The 12,446-nt window shown below is 50.8% G+C and overlaps 1 protein-coding gene across 3 annotated transcripts; it reads left to right on the top strand.

Moving 5' to 3' along the window:
• The first annotated feature begins 183 nt into the window (after positions 1–183).
• PTP4A3 (protein tyrosine phosphatase type IVA, member 3) lies at positions 184–7,967 on the top strand. 3 transcript variants are annotated; one of them, XM_010077741.1, is made up of 5 exons: positions 184–288; positions 2,062–2,154; positions 6,201–6,331; positions 7,067–7,141; positions 7,834–7,967. In XM_010077741.1, the coding sequence occupies exons 1-5, from the start codon at positions 184–186 to the stop codon at positions 7,949–7,951; spliced, it is 522 nt and encodes a 173-aa protein (XP_010076043.1). In that variant the 3' UTR covers positions 7,952–7,967. The 3 variants fall into 3 exon arrangements, with proteins under 3 accessions (XP_010076043.1, XP_010076044.1, XP_010076045.1); XM_010077742.1 differs by lacking the exon at positions 7,067–7,141 and having other exon boundaries at positions 7,834–7,951; XM_010077743.1 differs by lacking the exon at positions 2,062–2,154 and having other exon boundaries at positions 193–288.
• Positions 7,968–12,446: the final 4,479 nt, after the last annotated feature.

The following is a 12,446-nucleotide window of genomic DNA, read 5'->3' as shown; positions in this document are numbered from 1 at the left end:
GGATTATTTGCACAACATCTGTATATTGAGTTCTCAATCCTGTTTTATTTTTATTTTTTAAGCGCAGAGGGGTTGTTGAGGTTTTTGGTTGTTTGTTTTTTTTTTTACCCCTCCACGCCACACTTTTCTTGGGATTTTCCCCCCATCACTGTCAGCACCACCTCACCCTCCTCCCGTCCCACCATGGCCCGGATGAACCGCCCTGCGCCGGTGGAGGTCTGCTACAAAAACATGAGGTTCCTCATCACCCACAACCCCACCAACGCCACACTCAGCACCTTCTTGGAGGTAAGGAGAGGAGACGGGAAGGGGGGGGACCAGGGTCCAGATGCTCATTTTGGGGCTAAAAGCCAATGTTGAGATGCAACAGTAATAATCCCATGCAGGATGAGGCAGCGGCACATCCCCTTTGGTACCATGGGGGCATCCTGGAGTGGTGGGTCCAGTCACCACTGTTTTTTTGGGGTAGGATGTTTTGGAGGACCCCAAGCATGGTGTTTGGACATGGTGGAGATGGAGCGTCCCTGTTGCATCCCTTGCCAGCTCCAGCAGCACATCTCGTCCAGGGGCTTTGCAGCGATGCATGTGGATGCATACAACCTGCCCTGCATCTCCCAGCACCTCGATAAAGAGGTGCTGGGATAAAATATCCCAAATATCCCAGCATGTTCCCAATGCCCAGAGTGTGTTGGGCATTGCACAAGGAGCTGGAAGGCTCAGTCGTGCACAAGCCAGCGACAGTGCCGTGTCTGGGAGGGCTGCCTCCAGCACTAACAGCAGCCAGGAGTTAGGGGGGGATTGATGGATGCATGTCCATGGTTCAAGGAGAAAGGCTTTGATTTGCTTTTTTCATCCATGCCTAGTGGAATCACCATATCCTGCAGGTTCAGTCGAGCCAGTACAAGCAGCTTCTGCTTACAAGGAGGTGTTTTGGGATGGTGCTGTGGTCGCAAGGGGACATGGGGCTGCGCGTGAGCCTGGTGAGGGATTTTTGCCTTAGGTCCAACATGCTGCCATCAGAGGCATCCTCCAAGCTCAATGTACACCCAAAAAAACACGTGGGAGCAACAGCAGCTTGGAGAGCCACAGGAAGGGAATTGGAATACAGGGATGGCTGCCCTATGACCCTGCACATCATGTAGAATCACAGAATGGTTTGGTTTGGAAGGGACCTTAAAGATCATCAAGTTCCAACCCCCCTGCCTTGGGCAGGGACACCTTCCACTAGACCAGGTTGCTCAAATCCTCATCCAGCCTGGCCTTGAACCTGGCAATAAGGACAGCACCAGTGGGAAGAGGGTGAAATTCCCCTTTCCTCCAACCTCTTTAATTTTTGCCCAGCTGCTGAGCATGGTCTGGCAAGCGCGCACACAAGGAAGGAAGGAGATGGATCATTGAAGGGGACAATCTCACCCGGTGCCTGCCAGGGCCAGTACGCCAACACGTAATCCGGAGGCAATCTGTGCAGCGGGTGCTAAGCCACCCTGGAAACAACCCAAGTCCCACACCCAAGCCTGGAGTAATGATGGGATACAGCAGCGAGGTCAAGAAGGAGTCCCCAAGTGATCTGCAGGATGCTGAGAATGATGCACTACAAACCCTCAGCCACCTCCGTGCATTTTTGCAGCAGAAGTTGCAACCTCACCAGGCACAAATAATTTTGAGGGATTTGCACCCATGTTGGGGTTGTTTCTTTGCATGGGGTGTAAAGTCCCTGCTGGTGTGGCTGTGAGGGCTTAAAAATAAACAGCACCGTTGGTGCTTGCGACTTCATGGAGCTGGGTAAAAATCAACGAAGGTGAAGAGGAATCCACGAAGGTGCTGGGTGAAAATCCTATAATGGCCACACAGCTTTGGTGCCCTGGGATTTCACATTTCCTTCTGCTTCCCAGGCTGGATGGACCACAAAGGGGTTTGCTCAAGCATCCAGAGATGGAGCACAGCACTGTTATAGGGTCCACAAGGGTCCATGGGGTCATAGCAGGGCTTGGATGCATTGGGGTTAACTGGAGTGTGACTGGTAAGGTTTTTTCAGACCCCTTCTTCTCCTTCCGTCCCCAGGACCTGAAGAAATACGGTGCCACCACGGTTGTGCGAGTGTGCGAAGTGACCTATGACAAGACCCCCCTGGAGAAGGATGGCATCACTGTCATGGTAGGTGGGCGGCAGAATGAGTGCTGGGGGTACTTCCCCCCCCCCTCCATCCTTAAATACCCCTGTCCCTGGGGTCTGCTGTCCCTGGGGTCTGCATTTCGGATAGACCAAAATGGCATCACACTTGCCCGGGAGCAAAGTTTGAAGCCCAGCTTCATCCTTGGGGCAAGGCGGGCCAACTCCCCCCTCCCCAGGCTGGGATGGGGCTGGTGCTTTAAAAAAAGAAAGTGCTGCCCACGCACCCGAAACTGTGACTCATCGCGTTGAGTCGGCAGCTGCCTTCCCTGCTTGTCGCTCGGGCTTCCAAGCATCCAGGGAATGAGAGCGCCTCATCCCACGTGGAAGTTGTGCGTGGTTCCCGTTACCCGCGGCGTTATCTTATCCAAAATTGGGGGGTGCGGGTTTTTTTGCTTTTCCAGCAGCTGGCAGGTGTAGATCTGGGGGATGAAAGGGAGTAGGCAGCCAGAAGGAAAAGGCGAGGAGGGAGAGCAGGCAGCTGCCTGGGCTGTGTCTTGGCCGATAAGGAATTGGAGGTGATGTCAGGCGTGATGGCCTTGCCAGGGAGTTCAGCTCCAGCTGGAAAGTGAGGCTCTGCTCCTTATTTAGGAAAAGGTTTGGAAGCGCCTCATGTCTCCTAGGGTGGTCCTCTGTGTAGATCCTCTCTGTATAGCTCTCTCTATATAATGTGTATCCTATAGGGAGAGAGAGCTATATCCTAGATCCTCTGGGATAGGATAGATGTATAGATAATAGATAGATAATAGATCCTATGTCTCGCCAGATGCAGATCTCTCTAAAGATGCCATGTCTCTATAGGATGTATCTTATAAAGATAGCTGTATCCTACATATAGAATCTGTACGTAGAAGGTCATCTCTGCTCTCTTACAGACCAAATTGTGCCTTTTACCCTGTTTCTGGCTGGTGTCCTTCAATCTGAGTTTCTGTATCTAAGACACATATACATCTCTTATAAAGATAATCCATATCTAGGATATGTCTTATATAGGGAGATACCTATATCCTAGATACAGAAACTGTGCAAGATGCTATATAGAAACTATATGGTTTCTATATATATTCTTATAAATATATTCTATAGATAAGATACAGGTTTCTATAACTATATAGAAACTATTTAAGACATACAGAGCAATATCTATATCCTATGTATCTATAGATAGATATATTTCTGCAGATACAGACATATCTCTATATATGTCTTTACATACCTGTATCAAATATATAAAATAGAATCGTAGAGTGGTTTGGGTTGGAGGGGACCTTTAAGGGTCATCTAGTCCAACCCCCCCTGCAATGAGCAGGGACATATTCAACTACATCAGGTTGCTCAAAGCCACGTCCAACTTGGTGTTTAATGTTCCCAGGGATGGGGCATCTACCACCTCTGGGCAACCTGGTCCATTGCCTCAGCACCTTCATCATCACGAATTTCTTCCTTATATCTAGTCTGAATATCTATATATATCTAGACTATATCTACATAGCTTATGCAGGATGCAGGTGGACGTCTGCTTGGAGGGCACGTTCCCCAGTGGCTCCTCTGTTGCCGATCTTCCTCCTGGCCACACCGCCTGGTCAGTGCTCAGTGCCTCGGCAGCTCTGCCAGCAGGTCGGAGATGGGGCAGAAATCCTGCTGGGAAACGGGCGCTGTGTGTGTTAGGCTGTAGAATGGTTTATGGTGCAGGATAGATATACTGGTTTGGGTGTACCGATGCTGTTTAATATCGTCACCAGTGACATACACGGTGGAATTGCATGCACCCTGAGCAAGTTTGTGGATGGCACCAAGCTGACTGGTGCAGTTGATACATTTGAGGGAAGGGATGGCATCCAGAGGGACCTGGACAGGCTTGAGGAGTAAGACCATGAGAACCTCATGAAGTTCAACAAGGCCAAGTGCAAGGTTCTGTACCTGGGTTAGGGTAATCGCCAGTATCAGTATGGACTGGGTGGATGGGGAGCAGCCCTGTGGAGAAGGACTGGGGGATACTGGTGGGTGAAAAATTGGTCATGAGTCAACAATTTGCAGCACAGAAAGCCAGTCATATCCTGGGCTTTGTCAAAAGAAGTGTGGCCAGCAGGTCAAGGGAGGTGATTCTCTCCCTCTACTCTGCTCACGAGAGACCCTGCCATAAGTACTGCATCCAGCTGTGGGGACCCCAGTACAAGAAAGACATGGACCTGTTAAAGCGGGTCCAGAGGAAGGTCACAAAGATGATCAGAGGGCTGGAGCCCCTCCCTATGAGGACAGGCTTCGAGAGTTGGGGTTGTTCAGCCTGGAGAAGAGAAAGCTCCAGGGAGACCTTATTGTAGCCTTTCAATATATATAAAGAGGCCTTGTAAGAAAGATGGAGAAAGACTTTTTACCCAGGCCTGTAGTGACAGGACAAGGGGCAACAGTTTTAAACTGGAAGAGGGTAGGTTTAGACTGAACATAAGGAAGAATTGTTTTATGAGAAGGCTGATGAGACCATGGACCAGATTGTCCAGAGAAGCTGTGGATGCCCCATCATTGGAAGTCTTCAAGGCCAGATTGGATGGGGCTTTGAACAACCTGATCTGGTGAAAGATGTCTCTGCCCATGGTAGGAAGGTTGGAACTAAATAATCTTTGAAGGTCTCTTCTAACCCAAACCATTCTGTAATTTTATGATTTTGTGATGTGATGTGTCAATGCCAGTGCAAGCCCGGTGACCTGTGCTGATGGTGGAAGCCGTGCTTTCCAGGTGCCACAGGGAGGAGATGGGCTTGTAGGACAAAGGGCTGTGCGGGGTGGCTCCAGCATGAGGGTACCCTGAAGCCCAGCACACTCCTTTCCTAACAAAGCCACCCTGAAATCACATTATTAGTTCAAAGACTGAAGCTCAGTGTCTTTTGTCATCTCACACCAAGGATGACTCCAGCCCAGCAGCTTAGTGACTCAATCCTCAAACATGAGGATTACAGCCCCGTGCTTCCCACTCATCCCCAGAATCGCCATGCCACGTGCCCTCCAAGCAATGCTCCCCTGCCTGTCCCCTTGTCCCATGGCCACATCCCTCCTGCCAAATCAACTTTGGGAGAGAATTCCCCATTTTGGGAGAGACTATGAGGAGAGACTGTCCCTTCCCCAAAATATTGCAGCACTCACAGGCAAGGGGGATGGTTTTTTCCCCCATAGCAGAGCCCAGGGCCACAGGAGGCTTAATGCAGCACCCATTGTACCCATTTTGTCACTGAGCTTGTATGTTGAATCCATGCAGCTTGAGGATAAAGCTCAGAAGATGTGTGCTTTTTTTTGTCCCTTAAGAGCCTTTCCTGAAGGGTGCTATTTAATGGCCCCCTGTAGCTCCCTTCGGCTCTCTCTAGGACTGTGTTAGGGATTCCCCAGCGCATCCTTTCAGGGCTGTGTGTTCACTTTCACTCCCATGTGTTGCAGCAAGCTGAATTTTGGTACCACGTCAGGCCCTGTGTTTTCAACCATCTCCAAGCCACCTTCACTTGTACTTAAAGGGGGCTACAGGAGAGATGGGAAGGAACTCTTTATCAGGAGGTGTAACGATAGGACAAGGGGTAATGGTTTTAAGCTGAAAGAGGGCACATTTAGATTAGATATTAGGAATAAATTCTTTACTGTGATAGAGGTGAGGCACTGGCCCAGGTTGCCCAGAGAAGCTGTGGATGCCCCATCCCTGGAGGTGTTCAAGGCCAGGCTGGATGAGGCTTTGAGCAACCTGGGCTAGTGGAAGGTATCCCTGCCCATGGCAGGGCGGTTGGAACTTGATGATCATTTGAGGTCCCTTCCAACCCAAGACATTCTATGATTCTATGCTCAAACTTCCTACAAAGTCGTTTTGTGCTCCAAAATGCTGGATTTAGACAGAAGCTGGCAGGGCGAAGGATGGGAGTTGCAGCACCCCAAAGCTCAGGTCTAGCTGTCAGGACCAAAACACCATCGCGCCCAAGTAAAAAGCAATCCCCTGAGTTGTTCCCCAGGGTCTGACAGCATTTCTCTCTTCCCCTCACCTTGCCCCCACCGTTGCAGGATTGGCCATTCGATGATGGAGCGCCTCCTCCCAGCAAGATAGTGGAAGATTGGCTCAACTTGTTGAAGACAAAGTTCTGCGAAGACCCTGGCTGCTGCGTGGCCGTGCACTGCGTGGCTGGCCTGGGGCGGTAAGTCAGAGCCCAGTACCCCCACTGCCACCCCACCCACGATGGGAGGAGAGGGAAAACCATGCCTGGCTCTCCTCCTTCCCTTTCCCAGTCCCCCTTTGAGCAGGGTTTTTGCATGCAGTAAAGCCTTAGTGGGAAAAAGCCTTTGGGCTGGAACTAGATGATCTCTAAGGTCCCTTCCAACCCAAACCATTCTGTGATTCTATGATTCTATGAAATAGGGGTAAACGGGGGATCTGCTGCCTGAGCTTCTCCTTGAACTTCTTATGGACAAATCCTGGGTGCTGGTGGGGGTTGACCCGGGTTGCTCAGTGCTGTCCTACCAGTGCCTTGCAGCTTTTTTGCTTTTGCTAAGAGCTCATCATGGAAATATTGCAAAATGCATCCCGCTACAACCATGAGCTGATGGTTTTTGAGACCTGCTGCATTTTGCTGCTCCCCCCACTACAGGTCAGGTTTTGCATGCACTTTCCTATAGATTTACCTCCAAAGTTCCCTGCTCATTAGAAAAGCAGGAAACAGCTGCCACCCTCATCCTAGGGGTTTTACCCCAAAATGCTCCTTGGGGCAGTGCTTGCAGCCAGATGTCAGGAAATTACAAACTAAAAGCCAGCTCTATTGATGGCCTGCAATGCCACCATTACAGCCCCACAGTGTGTCCCCCTGCCCTGGGATGGGATGTCACCCTCTGGGCTAGGTGGCTGGGGAGTGACTGCCACCACCTTTGCCTTTCAGCGCGCCCGTCCTCGTCGCGCTGGCCTTGATTGAGAGCGGGATGAAGTATGAAGATGCCATCCAGTTCATCCGACAGTAAGTTGAGCGATGTTTTGGTGTCAGAGGAGGAAGCAGCCTTTCTCCAAGGGAATGGAGAGATGTGTCATGTCCCAGGGTTTTTTTCAGGGCACTGGGGCTGCTTTTCTCTCTTTCAGTGAGTGGGGAGAAAAGGGAGGGCCAGCATCAAGCCCCCTGTGCTTTTGCATCAGGGCTGTGGGAGGCTTCAGTGGCAACCTGGAGCATCCTTGGGTGACCTTTGGCAGGCACCCCACTTTGGGACACCTCCCCATGTTTCTTCCCTGGCTCTCCATGTCCTAAGACTTGCAGGGAGGATGAGCAAGAAAAGCTCCTGGAGTTGGTGCCCATCTCCATCCCCAGAGGATGCACACAGCCTCCAAAATTAGGAAGAAATTCTTTACTGTGAGGGTGGTGAGGCACTGGAACAGGTTGCCCGGAGGAGTTGTGGATGCCCCATCCCTGGAGCTGTTCAAGGCCAGGCTGGATGAGGCTTGAGCAACCTGGGCTAGTGGAGGGTGTCCCTGCCCATGGCAGGGGGGTTGGAACTGAATGATCTCTAAGGTCCCTTCCAACCCAAACCATTAGATGATTCTTTGAAATCCCTTATTGTTCCAGGCAGGGAGGTTCATCACCTTGACACGGGTGGGTTTGGGGTGGGAGGTCTTCTCCTGCCGCACTGCTGACCGTGCTGGCTCTCTCTGTCCCCGCAGGAAGCGCAGAGGAGCCATCAACAGCAAGCAGCTGACGTACTTGGAAAAATACCGACCAAAGCAAAGACTCCGATTTAAGGACCCTCATAATCACAAGAACAAATGCTGCATCATGTAACCTCAATGACCTCTTGCCAAAAAAATCTGTGCACACAAGACACCCAGGCACTCGCAACACATCCCACCCCCTCACCTCCTCACCCAGCCCTGCACACCCCACGCGCCACCCCACTGACAGGGCTGGGGTGGGGCAACATGGAGCACCACTGATGTACATGTTCCAGCACCCACAGCACAGTCATCTTGCTGGATCCCCAAAAAAAACCTGTTCTCTCCAGCTACAGCCCTGAGGAGGGAAGGCAGTGCTGCCCTTGGTATTAGCAGGCAATGAGCTCACGTGATGGTTCTTCATCGCCTTCCCCCTCTTCCCTTTCCCCTCCTGTTGCACTGAGAGGGATGGGCAGAGGGTGCTTGGTTTGGGGTGACGGAGTCAGGGGCTGTGCCAGCTGAGAAGGGATGGGGAGCAGGAGGGCTGGAGCACCCCCAGAAAAACCCTTTCCCACCTTTTCCCTATAAATAAGGGCTGCAGCGGCGGGGATGGAGGTGGGGATGGCACAATGGCCTCGGGCTGGGGGGAGATCGTGATGGCAGGGAGAAGTGAAGGGGGCTCATAGCTTGGGGCTGGCCTTGTGGCCACAGGAAGGGCTGAGCTAAGTTCCCCCAGCACCATTCCCTTTCTCCTGGCTCCTCTGCCATGTCACCATCTCCTTGTCACCTTGATGCCAGACGGGATGCTGTGCTGGGAAACTTGGGGAGCATGGTGGGGCTTTGAGACACCCAGCTTTGCCAGGGTGCAGGGTCAGCACTGGGTCTCCCAAAAGTGTTGGGTGCTCTTATTTATAGCTTCCAAATTTAATGCACAGGGTGGTGGGTTCTCTCCTGTCGTGTCCCCGTCACCAGGCAGTGGCAGAAACCCCAGTTCTGGCTGCGATGCCCTGGGGACGCAACATCTATCTTGGGGCACATCCATGTCCTCCACCGCTGCGTTTGCTGTCCAAGAGGCTGGGCTGCAGCTTTCCTGGGGAATTTCAGGTGCTCCTGGCAGAAGCACGTCACCAAATTTTTGCACCTGCCTTTCCCACACCCAGTGGCATCTGTAACGCAACGCCTGGCACCCCAAAAACCCCCCAGCGTGTGCCGTGGTGTAGTAGACTCAGCTGCCCCTAAGCCGGAACATTAAACGTCTCTCAACTTTCTGCCTTTGAACGCTTGCAGCAGCTGGAGTGGAGGGCACACATAGGGGGTGCGGGGGTGTTTTTTTCTTTTGACGAGGATAAGAAGAAATTTGCTAATTAAAGGAAAAAATAACTTTAAAAAACCCTGTTTGTCTTCCGCATGTCCTCTGGCCTTTGTTTCTCCCATCGCTGCCTGGTGGAGCCCACGAGGTGACCCACAAGGACCCCCTAGACTGGTCTGCACCGCCAGATTATAGCCAGCTGATATCTGCTGTCACCAGGGCGTATGTATGGCCCAAAGAATGTTCTGGTATCCTTTGGCCTCGCTGCTGCTCACCCTGTCAGCTGCAGAGGATGGCAGATGTTGGGGCAAGGAGGGCTAGTCATCCAGCATCTTGTGGTTTTAGGCTGCCCAACTTGAGATGCCGTCAGTGCCCTGTGTTTGGTATCTCTAAAGGTTTGCATGCCTTCTGAAACATAACTTAAAGAGATATTTGCTTCAGAGGGTTCATCTCTTGGGATAAGTGGTGAGGAAGGCTGGTTAGAAACTTCCAGTACCTGCAGAAGAGTCGGGGACATCTTAGTGCCACAGATGTGGGCTCAGAGATGTTTCCAGTGCCACTCACTCCTCCTCTCCTGATGGAAGCCAGCCCTGCTGCATAGCAAGGATGGCCATCCTGGAGACAAGCAAGGTGGAGACCCTCCACACACAGCCCCAGACCTGTCAAACCACACACCTCGGACCTGTCCAAGCCCCCACATTGAGAGACATTCCTTGGTCCCTCAAGTTTCTCCTGCCCCATTGCAGGCTTTTGGTTCCTATGTCTCATGGGGAAGGTGGCGGTGGTTGAAGGGTCTGCGTTGGTTGGGAAGAGTGAGAAATCGGTCTGATAAAAAGGCATGATCCTGTATCACAGCAGTCCTGCTTGGGTGGGTCACCATCCTCTTCCTGCCCTGTTGTGTCCTCCTGCTAAAATAGGTGATGCTGAGCAGTAGGAGGTGGCTCAAGCATTCTGATGGGGACAGCCCCAATCCCTCTTAGCAAGAGACCTCATGGTCTCATGCACTCCCTGGTCACCAAAGCCTTACAAAGAGTTTAGGATAAAGTAATGGGAAATGTTGCTTTGCAGGCTTGGAGATATTTCTGCCCTGGCAAGAGGAGAAATGTTTTCCTCACCCACAGTCATGGAAGCATCTCATGGCTGATCGCTCAGGGCAAGTGGTCCAGGGTTTCAGCCATGATGCTTTTGAGTTGGGGTTGGGATGGGGACAGAGGGGCTTGAATTCAGCCTCCTTTGGCCACAGGAACTCTTCACCTCCTCCATATGGGGTTTGATGGTGGAAGTGCTGGGTGCTTAGTCCTGATGAGAGTACACCCAAATCTCAGCTTGGTGGGCTTGTCTGGGGGGAACACGAGGTGGGGGAAAGGCTTTGCAGTGCTCCTTCACTTTATGTAGCATCAACCCAAACACCTTAAAAACAGAAAGCTTCTAGTGTAAGATTAGTCCTTGACCTGGTACAATCCATGTGGACAAATCCTGAGCACCTCTGGATACCGTCAGAGTGGTATCTTGATACTCTTCGGTTTAGTGAATCATTGCAAAAAAAAAACCATCAAAAACCAACCATGCTGCTTTAATTGTCCTATTTTTTTACTTTTTTCTTTTTTTTTAATGGATGTCTCCCCCCTGTCCTGGAACTTGCTGTCACCTCCTATATGCTGCCCCATGGACAGGACACCTCAGCAGCCCAGAAGCTGCCATCTTTGAATGGAGGGCTTGAACCCACTCGAAAGTTTCTCTGGGTTGGACTGCCAAATATTTGGGAATTTTTTTTTTTTTTATATGGAACTTGGGTTCCTGCCTCTGAGGTACCAGCTACTCGATGTTTCAGCCTAGAGATGGTTACAGAAACATAACAGGCTGGGGAAACAGAGGTCTTCCAGCCAGGTTTAGGGTTAGAAATCTCAAAGAGCCGGGTTCCCTCGTAAAAATCTTGGGACAGTTGGGGAAGAGGGAAAGTTGGAGCTCAGTAGACACAGCACCAGAGTGAGGCTTAAGCGGCCAAGGAAGGGCTCATGGTTTGGGCTGGTTTTGGGGTCTCTGTATGCTAATCCTCATTTCACCTCAGAAGCCAAGATGTTGAAAGGAGAACCTTAAAAATCTGACATATTGGCTAATTCTGTTACTACTTCAGTTGTCTTCCACTGGGTCTTGGCAGATGTCATAGGGAACAGACACCCCCAAGGCTTTGGGTACAAACCAACCACCTTAACCTGCCATTCCCTGCAGAAGCAAAGGCACAAAGTGGGTTTTATACCTCCTCACCCTTATCCAGCTCCCTCACTCCCTCCATGGAAACCCACTATCTTGCCATAGTTTGCAGGGACAGGGCTTCAAACTGGTAGCAAGAGCTTTGGAGACCCAAGGCATGGCAAAGCTCAGATGCCCTAACCATCAAACCAAGAGCTTGTAGGCTTTGCCCAAGACTCAGTCATGGCTGAACTGTGTGTGAGGGAATAAATCTGAGCAGGAATCCATAGCTGTCCATTGACAAATGTGTGCCCTTACCTGTGTTTTGGTTAGGAGGCTTGTGTGTCCCTTCTGTTCTCCGTGTTTGCCAGTCGGATGGAGCGCGTGGTGGAGGCGGTGGTGGGAAGCAAGGCAACATGGATGTCCCAAATGGCCAGCTCTTTATTTAAGAAAGGTCTGGTGACACATATTTAAAGACTTTGCGTTTGTGAATTTGTATTATGAGTCTTGCAATAAGGCTGACACTGTGGTGCTTGGGCTGGGAGCTTCAGATGAGGAGGATTATGAGTAACAGATTTCCCGAGGTTGCAGAGAGTCTTGCTCTATCTACAATAGAACAAGTTGCTTTCTTTTTTTTTTTTTTTTTGGGGTTTCTTTGTTTTTTATTAGTCCCAGTGGGAAAGCGCACAAGGAGATTCATGACTTCCACGCAGTTTCCAGCATCTTTATATCTTATTTGCTTCCAGGGAGCTGGGTAGGTGCAGTTTGGCGGGTGGATTTGGATGGGATACTGTCCGGTGGGAGAAAAATGCAGCTGGTTTTTTTGCACAGCAGGGAGTCACGGGCTGGCTGTGGTCCCGCTCGCAGGCTCCTGGGGAGGGGGGTGTTTCGCCGCTGCGCTCGGCTTCCCTTTAGATGACAATCTCCCAATGAACTCTTGACTTCCCTGCTGTTTCTTTCTGTGCAACAAAGAACTGTGTATTTTCCTTTTTAACTCCGTGGGCAACCATAGTAGAATGTAGATGAAGCCCAGATGACTTTTTTTTTTCTTTTTTTTTGGTCTGAGCCATAGCTAAATTATTATACCCAATGCTTTTTGTATCAGATGGCATCACTTTGAATATGC

The sequence above is a fragment of the Pterocles gutturalis genome, unplaced genomic scaffold, assembly GCF_000699245.1.
Source record: "Pterocles gutturalis isolate BGI_N339 unplaced genomic scaffold, ASM69924v1 scaffold8673, whole genome shotgun sequence".
In the NCBI taxonomy this organism is placed as follows: Eukaryota; Metazoa; Chordata; class Aves; order Pterocliformes; family Pteroclidae; genus Pterocles; species Pterocles gutturalis.
This window is presented reverse-complemented; position numbering and strand designations above follow the sequence as displayed.